Below are 13,913 nucleotides of genomic sequence, written 5' to 3'. Positions count from 1 at the left end.
AAATTTTCTTGCGTATTTCAGTTTTTTAGAAATTAAAATTTAAACGAAAACCATCATCCTTTATCATCCTGCATCGTCCTTTAGTTTGAAATTTCACAGAAAAATGTTTTCATTATATTGATTTTTCATCCCTGTCAAAAGGGAATCCCTCGATGTATAATATTAAAAAGTCGTGGCTAATAGGAAAATAATCTCGTGTACCATTAAATGGAAACTCTGGGCTTATCCATCACGGATCCTTTGAGAGAGCGAATATGTGGAACGCTATACTCGGAAATGACATCTTTTCATGCCAGTCGAGCTTATTCCAATATGCCCTTAGCATAGGGAGAAAAAAGCAGTCTCTTTGAGCTGGATTTCGAGTTGCTTTTCACGACAGACAGCATAAACAAGCAGCTCGTCGGTTAATCAGCGAGATATTCAAAGCACACCACACACGCACAATGCAGTTTCGATATATTCATATATCTATTTGTCTCGGACTGTATTTGCCAACGCGAAGAGCGAGTTCATTTTTTCAGCCGGCGCGCATGCAAACGCAAACATGAATTGCTCTCTCGCTGTGTAAACAGACCAACCAACCAACAAACAGCAGCCCCCAGTGAACCATTAATGTTTAGCACGCATTCATGTAGGAATACACAAACAATTGGATATTATTTGGCCAACTGCGTCCCACCTGTACATCAGCGCCAAGTCTGGGTTGCGCGTCGGAGCCGCCCACGAGATCACTGCGAAGTTGCCGCCGATCAAATTCGCTTTCAGAGAGTGCGGTGGGCCTGGCAGTCGGTCTGAAACACGTCAATTATCATTCAAAATAATTTTCGCAGGCAAGAAATTATATGAATATTGAGATTAAAAATTATCTCTCCTCTTATGCGTGGATTTGGAGTCTATTTAGCAAAATTTAAACTGATTTGAACTCTTTTAGAAAACGTGGTTCTTCATTAAACTTTTTGCTATCATTTTATTACATTTTAATGATAAAAAAATTTGCAATTTTGCGTGGTAGGCAATGAATCTGTCTCTGTGAATCAATAAAAAAATTATTTGTAATATATGCGGAGTCTTGCCTTTAAAAATCATAGAAATTATTTAAATTAAAAAAAATCTGAGATGATTCTCGAATAAATCAAATTAATTTTCGGTATTTTAATTTCCCCCAAAAAAATTACAGATTCTCTAACGGCCAGTTGAAACTTTCAGACAAATTTTGCACGAAAATGGTAAATTTGAGAAAAATTTGCTCAAGAGGAAAAAAACGGAAATTTAATCAGCTTTCTAAATTTAGTCAGTTTTTGATGCTACTTAAAACTGCTGAATTTTAATGAGGCCAAACACACACCCTTTCGAAAATCTGCAATCTTTGAAAAACTAAAAAATAACTTTTAAGACTCAAAAGCACTATTTTTTATCTTCTCCCTATTAAATTCCCATAATTTTTCTCCCAGCGGATGCAATTAATTTCCTTTGCACCGGTCAAATTAATAAAAATTGGAATTTAGGGCACTTTTCATTAATTAAATCCAATTTTTTAAACTCGCACCTTGTCCTTGTTGGAAGCAGGACATGATTTGCTGTCCGTAGACGAGCAGGCAGTACTTCTGGTTGTTCGGCGTCGACGCGGAAGTGGTCGTCGGGATGTCGATGGTCTCCCCACGACACCAGTTTAGACAGCTTTGCGGCAGTCCGCGCTGAATGCAACACGTGCGGTGGTCTGATCCATCTAAATTTCATTCCGATTTAATAATTGTTATTTATAAAAAGGGGTAATTCGAATTACCAGCGGCGCATTTGACGATTTTGGGCAAGTCGTCGACGCATTCGGGCTGGTCGAGCACCGAGTCCAGGTCCAAAAAGGCGCCGGCTGAGCAAGCGTCCAGACAGGCAGGATTCACGTTTCTTGTATCGCAGCAGTTGCTTGCGTTAATCGGCAGAGAGTCCTGTTTAAAAGATATATTTTTGGGGCCAGTGGCAAATTTTAATTAAATTAAGCTAATCCAGCGGGGGCCAGATTGATGCGACGCGCAGATATGGCGTCCGGTGGAGTATTGTCAAGTAAAATGCGTGAAAAGAAGCAAATTTTTGTAAATATTGAGGCATAATTTAAATTGCATTACTCTTTCGGATCGTAAAAACAAACTCTTGACACTCGTACGGGAATCCAGAGAGAGATTTTTCTTTCCCACATTCACACGCCATCTTGCATCTGCGCAGTGCGAACCAATTTTATCGCTCAACTAGCCCCCGCTGGTTCCAGGCTTTTTTATCCTTTTTTTTTAATTTTCAACAATTTTTACTCATTTCCAGTATCAGAAACTCACAGTAGGACGAATTTTGAGTGTGACCGGCTGCGTGGCACTGCCCAAAAGATTCTCGGCGTGGCAGAAGTAATCTCCCTCGTCCTCAGTCTGCGTGCCCTTGATGGTCAGGGTCATGACCTTCGTGTCCGGCACCTGCACACCATATAAATAATAAAAATCCCTCCAATTTCTTGAATTATCGGACAAAACGCACCCCTTTCAGCACCTTGACGGTCACTTCGAACCTTCCGCCCTGGACGACGGGAACCCTGCCATTGGCGTCCTTCCAGAAGACGGTCTGCGGCTCTGGCTGGGCTTCCACCTTGCACTCCATCACCCCAGTGCCACCTTTCAGGGCGAGGGTGGGAGCTGACGAGGCGCTCAGGGTCGGTGGATCTGGTTTGATAAGTGATCGGTCGCACGTTTGTGAGATATTATTTTTGGAGAGATGGATTTATTTTTCATCTATTCAAAGAACTTAAAATTTATATTCCTTAACACAATCATTCGAATCTACTTTCAGAGAATCAAGAAACTTTCTAGATTTGAGATTTGACAAGTCTGATGAGGAAAAGGCAAAAATTTATTTGAAAATTAAAAAATAATTAAGTTATACATTCTAAAATTTAAATTGAATATTTCCTTTTAAAACCTAAGTATTTTAATTTTCTTGTAAAGATTAAAAAATATTTTAAGCGGTACATGATTTTATTTTTACGTTATAATAAAATATTACTGTTAAATATTTTTGTTACTATAATTTAGAAAAAAATCAAAGTATTACTTTACTATTATGAATTTGCAGTATTTTACTAAAATTGTTAGATTTTTATTTCTCCAACCCTATTTAGAGCAGAATATTAAATGGAGAGCCAGAGAAACTCTCGTTAAAATTAACAATATAAAAAATTTACATTCTTGAGAGGAACGTCAAAGAAATTCTCGTAGATTTATTTTCAACATTTTAACAATTTTTCCTCAAAAAGTCAATTTATTTGAAATTTACGACACCAAAATTTCCAATCCAAAATTTAATCCGTTATAAAATTGAAAATAATTTATATTAATAAGACTTGTACCACATTTTTTCCGGAACTTAATTTTTTTTAAACTCACAGCTGACAACGATGTTCTTGGAGGCCTGCATTGGCGTGCCGAAGCCGTTGTCCGCGTAGCACGAGAGTTGTCGCATGTGTCTGGTGATGTTGGACAGCGTGACGACCAGGTGGCGCGTCTCCTTGCCCGTGTGCACCAACATGCCGGACACGTAGAGCGACACGTCCGGCGCCGGGGTGCCCATCGCGATGCACAGCACGGTGATGCTGCCGCCCTCCACCACCGCCCCCGGCTGCACTTTCGGCGCCTGAAAAGCATTAATTCGAGTTTTATAGAGTTGTAATTTACGGCAGTTGCAGGGAATGCAGGGGTTCGAGGAGCAGTGGTTTTAAGGGGTTGCTAGAATTCGGGTTGAATTGAAAATTATTGCTGGTGATTAATCAGAAATCCTGTCAAGGGGGAATCGCAATGTAAATTCAGCTGCTCTCAGCTCGTTTCTCGTCGCTTTATATTTTGATTTTTGCGAAAGGTTGAATTTGGAACTCAATTTCTAAGGCTTTTGAAACATCAAATGAGCACGAAATTACACAGATTTAATTTATTCCTATGGACAAATGAATATTTTGCTGCACATGTGGTTTTCTACGTGTTACGAAAAGTAGGTTTTTTGTTGCTTTTTACAAGACCTTGATAAAGAGACCAAATAACCGTTCTCATTTTGGTTTTAAAAAAAATCAATTTAAATCTATTTCCAATTGGATTAAACTTGGTCGGTTTTTTGGTAGTACAAGAAGTTTTGAAGAAAAGCAAAACTAAGGCTTATTGTCATGATTTTTGGTAGCCGTTTACGGTAAAAAAAAGCGTTGAAATTAAGCTCAACAAGAGTTTAAATTGGACCACATTTACTTTGTTACAATTTTTAGTTAATAGTTGGAAAAATAAATGTGTCAATAGAGGTTAAACCATGCCTAAAAAATCCTTCTTTAACCGTCTTAATAAATAAACTAATTAATCACTGATAAATTAAACTTTTTGTACCTAGATAATTAACCCTGCATTTCTTTTTTAATTGTAATTTTTTCCTTTTAGACTGTTTTAATTATGATTTAAATGCAGGGCTCGGAATCTCCCGGGGAGTTGCCAAAACTTGCAGTACAGTGTTTTTTTCCTCAGATTTCACTAATTTTTTTGCGGTATATTTGCACTTAATACAAGAAACTCTAAATAAACCATAAAATTAACTTTATCTTATGTCAAACGCTATCTGAAATTCAGGGTTCTCATTTTTAGTATTTTTAAACGATTTTTTCGCAAATAAAAAATTATTTATATCAAATTTTACTACAATTTTGCCTTATAAAAGTTGAAAGGAGAGCTAAAAAGGCTAAATCCAATAGATTCAATTTTTTTTCAAAAACTTGGGAAGAACTAGCAGCAAAAAACAGGATTTTCAAAAAAAAATGAATTATTTTATAAATGGCCTCAAAATAAAATGATTCGTAGTATTTGGCAGGCGATTGCTAAGGCCTGGAAGACTTAAATTAACTTAGAGCCGGTGCTGCAAGAAATTATGAATAGTTACAACTTTTAAACTGTCTCAATTTTTTTTCTTTTATTAAATTGCAAGGATGGCATTCCAAAAATTCTTAAATGGATCGTTTCTCACAATCAGGTCAATCAATTTGGAAAGATGAATTCATTAAAAATTGTATACGTCCAAAACAGATTTTCTTTCATTAAAAAAAATCAGCAACCTTTTATATTTTACTTTTGAAGTATTCAATTGATCAACTCGTTAAAAATAAATAAAGTTTCTCTGCGTTTGCAAAGTGGAATCCTCGCTCTTCATTTGAAAAATAACAGCTGCTCCACTTTATTCTCATTTTTTATTTTTATTTTGTTTTCTCTTCTGCGTAAAAAAATTCACTTTCAAGTGGGACAGAAAGAGTATAATTTCGAGCAGATCAAAGGGGGAATTGCAGTGAGTAAAGCTCCACCATTGGTGCACAGAGAAGCGCTTTTGAATATTCATGAAGAGAAGAAAAGGGAAGAAAAATGTCAAACATGAAAGTGTGGGCGCGTTCATATTTTTGCCTCCAGAGAAAGAGCGCGGCTGTTTTGGTCTGTTGGAAAATGTTTCTGATCGCGATAAAAGTGCGGGGACTAAACGTCCACGGGGACCCGTCATTTTCGATCCGAATACGCACTTTGCCCACGGAGATACATAAAAAAGGCTTAAAAAGAGGCCTCGCACGCGCCTCTTGCCGCCGTTTTATTGCAAATAACTTCACCCACCGCCTAGAACAAATGTTTGACTAGCTAGCCCTCAGCTACTATTTTACATCCGACGAGAGAGTAAACGTTTTCGAGACCACTAACTTGGAAACTGCCTCTTTTCTTGCGGAATTTCAAATGCAAACCCTTTTCTCCTAATTGCTTGCTTTTCTATTCTTTTTGCGTCTCTTGCGGCTTGCTGAAAGTTTTTCAATAAGACTTTTTTCATCTCCTGCAATAAAATGAGCCTTTCGAAAGTTGAAAAAAGCGATTAGGTTTTATTTTATTGATATTTAAACTGCTTTTATGTTGTCGTTGTCAGATTATGTTTTGCTTTGTCTCGTGCTTTGATTTTTATATTTCATACGTCTAAATGAGATATTAAACAGCAATTGGATATGAAAAATAGGAGTAATTTTTTATTATTATTTATATTAAATCACCGGGGGGCTGGATTCACTTGACGCGCAGATATGGCGTCTGGTAGAGTACGGCGGGAAAATTACAAAACGTGAAATTAAATTGGCGTGGAAAATTTATCATGAAAATTCCGTCAGCACAATGAATATTTTTGTTGTTTATTCTTTAGTAACAGCTGATTATCCCGGTAAATGGCGAATCGACCGTCAGATGGCACATCAGGCTAATGGAAATGTCACAAAATACGTGGGAATGAAATTACTAGGTCGGCACGCCTCTTTTTTGACGCTTCTGATTGGCCGCTGGACTGTCTCCTGATTGGCCTCTATTATTTCGATGCCATATTGACTTCTGACTGGCGGGAACCAACACAGATCGCAACCCGGACCCCGGTGATTTATCTGTATTTGCGTGATTGACTTTGGAAAAAAATAAGACTTTCTTTAGGAATACACGAAGCAAGATGTTTTTCGGTCAGGACGGAATTTTGAATATAACTTCGTGCTTGTAGAACACCAATGAGCCAAATTTATTTTGAACCTATTCATTCAGAGTACAAAGAACTGTTAATTTAAATTTCTGAAATTTGTATTTAATTTTGTGATAACATTAGCGTAGTACATAATTTTTTAATATAATTCTGCAGTTTGAACCAAAAATTTTATTAATTTAGTTTCAATTAATAACTGGCTTATTTAAACGTCAAAAAATAGTTATATTTGTATGAAAATTACCAAATAAAAGCAAGTGGTGTGTACTGCTGTGATTGATATGTGAAAACTTGATGTTTGCGATGTTTGCTATTTGAAATCTAAGAATGGATTAATTGTACTTGATAATTCCTTGAAAATAGAACTCTGAAGTTGATTGGAAATTTCAACTGCATTTGACGTTACTGCAGAGGTCCAGCCGCTATTGATCAACAGGATAAATTATGTGATTAAAATTTGTGTCTGAAACATTTACTCATAAATTTACCATTGAAACACGTTCTGATATGAAAACGATAAAATAAAAATAAAAACGCTATAATTTTAAATTGGAAAACTATTAAAACTATGAACTATACAAAAAAAGTTTATCTTTTTCCACTAGGAACAAATTTTAAACAAAAATCTTAGAGAAATCACATTAGAAATTTTTTTTGGATAAAAACAAAACAAATGACCCCAACTTAAAGTGGATCAATGCAGGGCATTAATTGAAAATTTTCTGAATTGTTGGATGTTCTACAATTTGTAATGAGCAAAAAAGAATATTGCTCTACAGAATAAATTCAAATTTTTAAAATTTTCTACAAAATTTCCAGCGCTGGAGCAAATGTTCTTGGCAGATTTCAATTCGTCTCGTCGAGATCTGTCCAACAGCGTTAGAAACCTTTTAGGGAAACTCTTTTTTAGGGAAATAAAATAGGATTTCAAGAAAGGAGACAGTGCTCAACGTTAACTCAAAAATTTACAATGAATTATGGCTTGAACTGAATCTAAAGGGATGAGTTGAAGCATTTGCAACAAGGATTTTCCATGATTTCACAGTATCTATGCTATTTAAGACTTTTCAAAACAATTATAAATAATAACAATCAACAATCTTAAAATTTCCAGTTTGATTTGGATCGCTTCTGTTAAATATTCGGTTACACAAGGAAATTCTCTCTCTACTTGCAAAAACACTGCCTGCGTTCACATCCTCTTTCTCAGAAATGACAGGCGAAACATTGTTAGCTCAGCAGCCGAGTGAGTCTCATTTCGTGAGAACCTCCAAATTTGGAGCAGTAAAGCACTTAAGCTCTTGTGCCGCGTCTTGAATTTTCTTGTTTCCTCCGCGCTAAACAAATAGCATACACACTTGCTCGCGTGTTGTCTAAATATTTGTTTGGGAAAAGTGAGATTTCAGCGCAGGCCTGATGAGAATTGATAATAATCCGCAGCGCAGAATCAGCCGCACACCAGACAAAACTGGTATAATAACAAAAGCGCAACACACACACCGAGTCGGTTCTCGGAGTGTGTGTTAATTAACTGCTCGCGGCGGCGGCGGAGGCGGCGGCGGCGGAGGAGAGATAATGCGACACACACAATTATTATACCGATGAAATTCGCATGTTTGAAAAGCCGCCAGAAGCGCCGGAGAAGAGCAACTGGCAGGTAATTAATCAAAAAGCGCCGAATATCATCTCGTGCGTGGGGTTGGCGCGTTAACCGAGCCAATTTACGCCAGAGTGCGTGCACTCACTCACTCGCGCGCAGGGTCGAGGCCCGATGCAAATCGAGCCAACTCGCAAAGTTGGACGCTCCTCGCTCTGCTGCGGTCGAGCCGCCCCGCCAATCCAATTATGTTTTTAGCACTCGCCGCCTGACAGCTTCGTCGCCAGATTAGCGAAAAGGGCGAAAACTGCTGATCTTAGCAAATCGATTTTACTCTGTGACACACGGCTTCCTTCAGATATTTTTGCCTTCTTTGCTTGCACTCATAACAGAAATAAAAGAATATTATTTAAATTGTTGGATGCAATAATCAAATTTGTTCAAACAAGGACCTTGCTTGAATAAAATTCTAATTTTTCAAGCGTTTGAGAACATTTTCATGGCAGATTTCGATCCCTTTCGTCAAGATCTGTCCAACAGCGTGTGAAACCTCTTAGGAAAACTGTTTGTTGTGAAATAAAAAGTAAGGAGACGGTGCTAGCTTTGCAGCCACTTTAAAAAAATTACTTCGCTACTTAATTAGGTAACTTTGGGTTACTTTGTGCAATATCAACCAGGATTTCCCATGGGTTTTCAGCATCAATCCTCTTTAATGTGTCGCAAGAAGCAACAGTTAGTTGATCAAATCAATCTCAATAAAGTTCAATAATCAAATTAAGAATAAGCACAACAGTTAATCTCCACTATCCGACAGTCTGCGAGCTACGGAGCTAAAATTACCTTTTGGTAAAGTAAATCATGACTTTGAATAAGAATTATTGAAAGTATTCAACGCTTGATTACCATGAAATCCTTCCTTGCCAATTTTAAACCCAAAATTTAAACTTTTCCCAACCTTTCGGATATATTTAAGTTTTTTTCAGAATTCTACAGGACATGTCAATTTCTAATCATGCAATTTGAACCATACTTTCATGAAAACTCCAATTAGAATGTTATTTAATTTGGTTCTTGATTCAGCCACGTTTGAAATTGTATTTTTTGTAACATAACTTAACTAAAAGTTATATTTTATTTTAAATATTTCAAACAAAGAAAATCTGAAAATTTCATGATAATTAAAGTTGTATTTAAATAATATTGCAATGTTTTCTAATATTAAAATAAAATTCCAAACTGGCTACAACAAATATTATTTAAAAAAATATTTGTAGTCTAGTTTAACCGTTTAAAGTTTGTTATACTAATTAACAGAATTAATTCAAATAATCCAAAAGATTTTTCTAACCTCGACAATGGCGGGCATGGCAGGGTCGGTCCACACGGTGAGCCTCTCGGAGGAGATGCTGGGCCCCTTTGCGTTGGTGGCGATCACCTCAGCTTCGTACTGCGTGTTGGGCTTGAGGTTGGCCATGGTGGTCGAGGTGACGGTCGTCTCGGTGATCATCCACGGCGCCTGCAGCTCGCCAGGTAGCACCTCGCGGTAATGCACGCTGCGAACACATTCCGCAGCCGCGCCATATAATTAAATTCAGCCAGCGAGCGAGCGAGCAGACAACTTTATTGGGCCGGATTCCATCTCTCTCTCTCGAGGAGGACTTGGCACTCAGCCTCTCCTCGCCGTCGTAAGGGGATAATTCCTCTCTTAATGGCTGCTCGACCCGACGGTGAGAAGAGAGAGAATTTCACACCCGTGCCGCACACCGTTATTGGCGGAAGACTTTAGTTAATTTTCGCCTGATTACTAGGAATTACTCGGAAGTAATTTCGCAAGTTTATTATAAGGTGCATCAGAGTGAATTTTAGCATTTCTGGAATTATGTACCGCGCGTCTGCTGCATGCCGCGACTTTATTAAATTCTGTGCAATACGAATTAAACACATTTTATCATTTGAATTGAAACCGCTGAATTAAATTATTTCTTCTCATTTAATTGTTTTTAGTCATTTCATTTAAAATTTCGGTTAGGAAAGCACGCGGAAGTTAATTTTTATGATTTAATCTATTAAGGGCTAGAGTGGCATTAATTTTTTAAATTAGTAAAATGAATTTTAAATAATTTACAGATAATTTAGAAGCTTATTGAAACTGAACTGAAAAATTTCTCTCTTTTTACCATTAATAAATTTAAAAAATTAATAACTTTTTATAATTGAATTTGAATTTTCCTAACATTTCTCTTTAAAACTCTTACAGTTAAAATATAAACAAATTTTCTATCAGATTAAGACCGAAATTTGGTTCAAATCAGCGGGGTCCAGATGCGGGATAAAATTGGTTCGCACTGCGCGGATCCAAGATGGCGTCTGAATGTGGGAAACAAAAATCTCTCGTTTGGATTGCCGTACGAGTGTCAAGAGTTTGTTTTTACGATCCAAAAGACACAATTAGTTAAGAGTAATGCAAATTATTTCACAATATTGACCAAAACTTGCTTCTCTTAGCGCATTTTCACGTGACAATTTTTTCGCGCCATTTTTATCTGGCCCCCGCTGGTTAAAATCAAGCCTCTGAAAAATTCCTGCAGTGTAAAATCGGTAAAATCATTAAATGGACGACCAAATTTCGGTCACATGCGAACCACGTAAGCCGTTTGAGCGTCGTCGTCGCAACCCCGTGGGGAGGGGTGGATGGATGAATAAAAAAAGGCTTGTAACCTAACGATCGAGCAGCTTTTTACGCCGAAACTGGCAATATTAGCGACACGAGGGGCGCATACTGATTTTCGCCGGGCATTCACGTGGCCTGATTAATATTTCGAGCGCACGACAGCTAAGCCATTGAGAATGCAGCGAAAGTGACGTCACGGGTGATTAAAAAAGTAGTCGTCGTCGTACCTGTACTTGATGAGGTCGGCCGGGTGGCTGAATAAGGGCGGCTGCCACGTGAGGGTGAGGAAGTTGGCTCCGCGGCCGCCAATCGCCAGGCCCCGCGGCTGCGAACTCACGCCTGCGACGCCACCGTCCGCGATCTCTGCAGCACAAACTTCCGTTTTAAATCTAGACAAACTTTTGCCACGCATAAATTGCTCCAGGGAAAACTTTTCGCGCCCTTTGTTCAATTTAAAGGCTGACACAACTGATCTCGTAATTTGAGAGATAAAAGGCAGGGATTAACTCCGTCAAGTTGATTTAAATTAATTTTTTAACAACAATATGAAAAGGGAAAACAAGTTGAAATTGTTTTACGCCATTCTTGTTTAAGTTAAGATAAATTTTGTCGTGATTTCAGCCGTTTTAAGGGAAAAAGCAGGGAGTCCTCAAATTTTAGACTCATGACGGAATTTTTTGCTTCTAATTTTTGAGCTGAAGAAATTTCAGCCGTTTTAATAAATTAATTAATTTAAAGATTGTCTTTGACGAAGTTTCTGAGCACACCAATCGATTCCTGAGGGTCGAATTAGGCAAAGTGGATATTTTTTCCGACCAAAATATCGCAGCGTGACGTGTGAACCTTTTTCCCGCCAAAACAATGTGAATCCGAGAAGTGCGCATGCGTCAGAGCTGGTTTGAGCACTACTTGCAGAAAGACCGCTTGCACGAATGACTTCTTTGTTCAGTCCGAACCTTATTAAATTTTGCAAAAATAAAATTTCAAGAGAGTTTAAGATTTATTTTTATTCTGTCTGCAGCAAAAACTTCATCAAAATTAAAGCCATGATTTAATTACTTAATTTTTCGTTTTCCTTAATTTTAAATTGAATGTTTCGAATGGTTATAAATATAAAACAGGCTGTAAATTTTAAGTTTTTAGAAAGAATAAAAATATGAAATATATTGGATCATTGCGTTTCGAGCTTTACGTATTTCTAAAAAAATGTTTCTTCATGGATTAAATTTTCTGTAGAATCTCTTTTAAATTGCTTTATTTTTTTAAAATTCCCAATTGACTGACCTTTTGCAGTAATATTGATCCTGATGACGGCCGAGGGCATTGACGTTCCGTGCTGATTGGTCGACAAGACGTAGAAGACGTACACGTTGCCAGGAGTTAGCGATTCAATGGTCGCGTTCGTCGACGTCACGTTCTGCACCTGAAATTTGAATTGCCAAGCATTTTGAAAGAGAAAAAATTGAGAAATCCGCAAGCTAAAGCACTAATTTTGTAAATAAAAACATTTTTGTCAAGTTTTATTTATTCAACATCTTCCGGCTGCCATTTCTCCGGTTTAGGGCAAAAATATTTGAAAAAAATGGCTTCTCAATCAACGTTAAAAATTATTATTTTTCCAAACGGAGAAATATTAAGTAGTTTTAATGAATCCATAGCACGCAAAGGATTACTGCAAGTCTGGAAACCAATTTTCAGGTTTTTCGTGCCCATAGAAAAATTAAAATTATTTTTTTTTATCTTCTCGATGTTAACAGGTGAAATTGGTTTTATTTTTGTTAAAATTCGGCCGTTCATCTGATCATCGACCATGAGCGCTCATCGGAAAGGTCTTGGACGGGGCTTTGACCTGCGGTACCCTGAAGACCTTTTTCAGGGTACACCGCGACCTGAAATCCGCTCCCAGGCTGAATTTTAATGCTTTTTCAGTAATTTCGAGCACATTTGAAAATATTTGGCTAAGAATTTTCCCCCTTGCGTATAACCGACCTTCCTCAGGTCACGTGCGACCTGAGGACTGTTTTGTTGGGGTTTTTTCGGCGCTTTTATTTGAGTTTTTTGGTCGATTTCACTACTTCGACAGACAAGTAAAATACTCCGTTTTATTTTCACAGTTTTTCACGCATCATTAACAGAATAAAAAGTGATGTGCGACGTTTTAGACCTCGCTCATCTTTCTTTACAGTCTCTAAGCGTAATAAAGTGACCTGATTTCAGCAACAGCACCAAAAAATCGGTTGATCACGACTTATTTAGACGAATTTGGAAGTGTTAGAATAAAAATCCGCGTCAATTTATGGTCCTGCATCCGTTCAATCATTGAAAGTGCAGAGAAAATCATTCATCTAAATTTCAGAGTCTTGGAATGACGAATGACGGGGCTGAAAATGCAAACCAAGAGCGATTTCTCATTTTGCGAGTGCCGCCGCGCAAGGAGGAATCAAAGGAGTCGACGAGAAAGAGAACATTAATAAAAATCGTCAATCAAAACGGGCGAATTTATTTGCGAGGCCGGCCTTTGATTCCCCGCTGATCTGGAGCGCGAGTCGCTCGCTCGGCAGCCCAGGAGAGCCGAAAAGAAAGAATCATTTATATCGATTAGGCAGTGACACAAAAGAGTCCCTGCAGATGAATTATTTTGCCGGCTCAGGTACGCGGCGGCGGCAAATTCGCTGCTTTTTGTGCCGGCGCGATGACCCGGAGACAAAGAGCCTAATCTGATTGCTCCGGCGTTAATTGTGCTATTCTGCACATTCAAAAAGCTGGCTCGCACACACACACGTTTTTTTATCTGCTAGCGGAATTATTCGGTATCATAACTCACTCAGCCGGCTCTTTTTTCTCTCCCTCTCTGGCTGCTGCCAGGGAGATTTGCTACAACTTCATTGTGCCAGATTAATTTAGTTCCCCTTTGAGAAAATGTGTAATTCAAACGTAAAAAAAGTGACGATGATGATAAGAAAGGAGCATTTTGCGTGCGGCAAAAAGCGGCGGGCATTTCGATGCGTTCGTATGCCTCGTGGCCTTTTGTTCTCGGCAAAAAAGATGAAAGCGGGCGCACGCGAGTCGCAATTAATTATTAATTCCTCCCAGTCGAGATGA

At 38.0% G+C, this 13,913-nt stretch overlaps 2 protein-coding genes across 2 annotated transcripts in view; both read right to left on the bottom strand.

The window, feature by feature from the left end:
* Positions 1 to 13,913, bottom strand: part of LOC135947359 (Ig-like and fibronectin type-III domain-containing protein 1) — a 138,181-nt gene that overhangs the window by 9,657 nt on the left and 114,611 nt on the right. Inside the window, exons 14-22 of the mRNA XM_065496183.1 lie at positions 12,096 to 12,234; positions 11,039 to 11,174; positions 9,489 to 9,693; positions 3,420 to 3,666; positions 2,518 to 2,699; positions 2,325 to 2,456; positions 1,784 to 1,943; positions 1,547 to 1,726; positions 680 to 791 (exon numbers count right to left, since the gene is read on the bottom strand). Of these exons, the coding sequence (XP_065352255.1) occupies positions 680 to 791; positions 1,547 to 1,726; positions 1,784 to 1,943; positions 2,325 to 2,456; positions 2,518 to 2,699; positions 3,420 to 3,666; positions 9,489 to 9,693; positions 11,039 to 11,174; positions 12,096 to 12,234 (1,493 nt within the window). The remainder of the gene's footprint in view (positions 1 to 679; positions 792 to 1,546; positions 1,727 to 1,783; positions 1,944 to 2,324; positions 2,457 to 2,517; positions 2,700 to 3,419; positions 3,667 to 9,488; positions 9,694 to 11,038; positions 11,175 to 12,095; positions 12,235 to 13,913) is intronic.
* Positions 1 to 13,913, bottom strand: part of tun (tungus) — a 153,715-nt gene that overhangs the window by 62,752 nt on the left and 77,050 nt on the right. The gene's annotated exons all lie outside the window — the stretch shown is intronic.

Source organism: Cloeon dipterum, chromosome X (assembly GCF_949628265.1).
Source record: "Cloeon dipterum chromosome X, ieCloDipt1.1, whole genome shotgun sequence".
Taxonomy (NCBI): Eukaryota; Metazoa; Arthropoda; class Insecta; order Ephemeroptera; family Baetidae; genus Cloeon; species Cloeon dipterum.
The sequence above is the reverse complement of the archived record's forward strand: the minus strand, read 5'-3'. Positions and strand labels throughout refer to the sequence as shown.